Here is a 1,697-nt window from a genome sequence, read left to right as displayed (position 1 = left end):
CGAAGACGAGACGAGATGATGCGAATTCTCCTCAAGCTCTCAGAATCTCAAGCGAATCGCTCCGTTCTTCCTCATGTCGCTCGTTTGATACCGTCGGAGCTGAGCGTCACATTAGCTGACTTGCCCATCACACCGGGTCTGCAGAAAGGAAGCGAATCACATGGATCTTGCGACGTCAGGTCGCACAAGGAAAAAAGGAGAGGGATTCAAAAAGGGGAGTGGCGACTCGTTCCTCTTCTTCTCTCTTCTCTCTACCTCTCTCTCACCCATCCTCCCACTCTCACTCACAGAAAAGATGGAAGCTAAAACTCAAGAGAAACAACAAACTTCTGCTGTCTCTCAATCTGAATCTCCTACGACTTCGAAACAAGACGCCTCGCCCTCCTCTCAAGTCACTCAACAGCCCAAGAAGGAAGGACAAGATTTGCAAACCCTCCTCGATCAACAACTATCGACGTTCGAGTCGTTCTTTGATCGACTCAACGATTCTTCCTTCTCTCAACTCGATCCCCTTTTGTCGAATGATCCTCTCTTCAGCTGGCAAATCCGTCCTCTCTCGCTCTACCCCGACGTGTTCACCAAGTCTGGACTCGAGTATGAAAAGGGAGAGATCGGAAACGTTTTCCGTCAAATGAAGGAGAAACTTTTGAAAGATGTTCAAGTCAGTCTCCCTCGTCCTGGTTCTGTTCGCTCGACGATGACTGACCCTCCTATGAACGATGACTGACCCTCTCATGACAGTCGCAGGACGTTGAAAAGAGTATCACTCAATCGGAGAACAAACTCGCCGTTCGTATGAATCAAAAAGTGAGCTTCCTCGCTCTTTCTCTCGCTTCTAAGCTGACCGATCCCCTTTGAGTAGGGCAAGGACGCCGACAACAACGATTTCGAACATTCGAGTGCCATGTTCCTCGGCTTCGAATCTGGAACCGACAAAATTGTCAAGGGAGTTCAATTCTTTGATTCGAGTTAGTCGATTCTATCTCCTTTCTTTCGAGGCTGAATGTTCACTCTTATCGAGATAAACGTGCAGCTACGACTCGCGCTCAAGCTGAACGCACCGGAACCAAGATCTGAGTCGAGGAGAAATGGAAAAAGGAATCGCTTGCAAGTCTGATCGTTTCTGATTGCGTTTCGAGTTAGTTCTCCTTGTATCAGTCTTTATCTTCTTTGTTGTTGTCTGCCGTCGTCTCGATTGTCGCTGAGAGAAGAGAGAGAAGTAGCCTTGACCAGAGAGACTTTCTTGAGCGAGACGAGCGAACACAGGTTCAAAAGCTGTCTCCCTCTGGTTCATCTCTGACTCACTCATTCGATTCTAGAGTACAACATTGCGATATGATATCACCACATGAACCTCTGGCGTTTCCCGAACTCCCTCTCGTCTCTTCCTTCGAGCCCTTTCCCGTCTTTCCCAATCTTGATGTCCCATTCAAAGCTCTTTTCGAGGAAGAGCCAAACGCAAGTCGCCTGTACGATGAGGTAGAGTACAGCTTCGAGAACGAGTCGAGCTCGACGGAGTGAAGCTTTCTTGCGAGAGTCAGACGAAGGGAGAGGGGGTGGAGACAGGTAGAGTCGAAGGATCAAGAAGGGAGTGAGGAAATAGCGAGGTTCGAGAAGCGGCGTTGGGACGAGGACGAGAAGGGTCGAGAATGAGAAGAGAAGGAGAGTCGAGAGTCGCATCGTTTGAGCGTCGACTG

At 49.1% G+C, this 1,697-nt stretch overlaps 2 protein-coding genes across 2 annotated transcripts; one reads left to right on the top strand and one right to left on the bottom strand.

The window, feature by feature from the left end:
* Positions 1-295: 295 nt before the first annotated feature.
* JCM6883_003070 (uncharacterized protein) lies at positions 296-1,077 on the top strand (the record flags this gene model as incomplete). Its single annotated transcript, XM_076635732.1, has 4 exons — positions 296-661; positions 748-807; positions 863-968; positions 1,034-1,077. The coding sequence occupies 4 exons, from the start codon at positions 296-298 to the stop codon at positions 1,075-1,077; spliced, it is 576 nt and encodes a 191-aa protein (XP_076484286.1).
* Positions 1,078-1,341: 264 nt separating this feature from the next.
* Positions 1,342-1,697, bottom strand: JCM6883_003069 (uncharacterized protein; the record flags this gene model as incomplete). Its single annotated transcript, XM_076635731.1, has 1 exon — positions 1,342-1,697. A coding segment is annotated over one exon (356 nt), but the record flags the coding sequence as incomplete, so codon positions are not given.

The sequence above is a fragment of the Sporobolomyces salmoneus genome (genome assembly GCF_050403485.1).
Source record: "Sporobolomyces salmoneus JCM6883 DNA, S_salmoneus_JCM6883_v1_ctg187, whole genome shotgun sequence".
In the NCBI taxonomy this organism is placed as follows: Eukaryota; Fungi; Basidiomycota; class Microbotryomycetes; order Sporidiobolales; family Sporidiobolaceae; genus Sporobolomyces; species Sporobolomyces salmoneus.
This window is presented reverse-complemented; position numbering and strand designations above follow the sequence as displayed.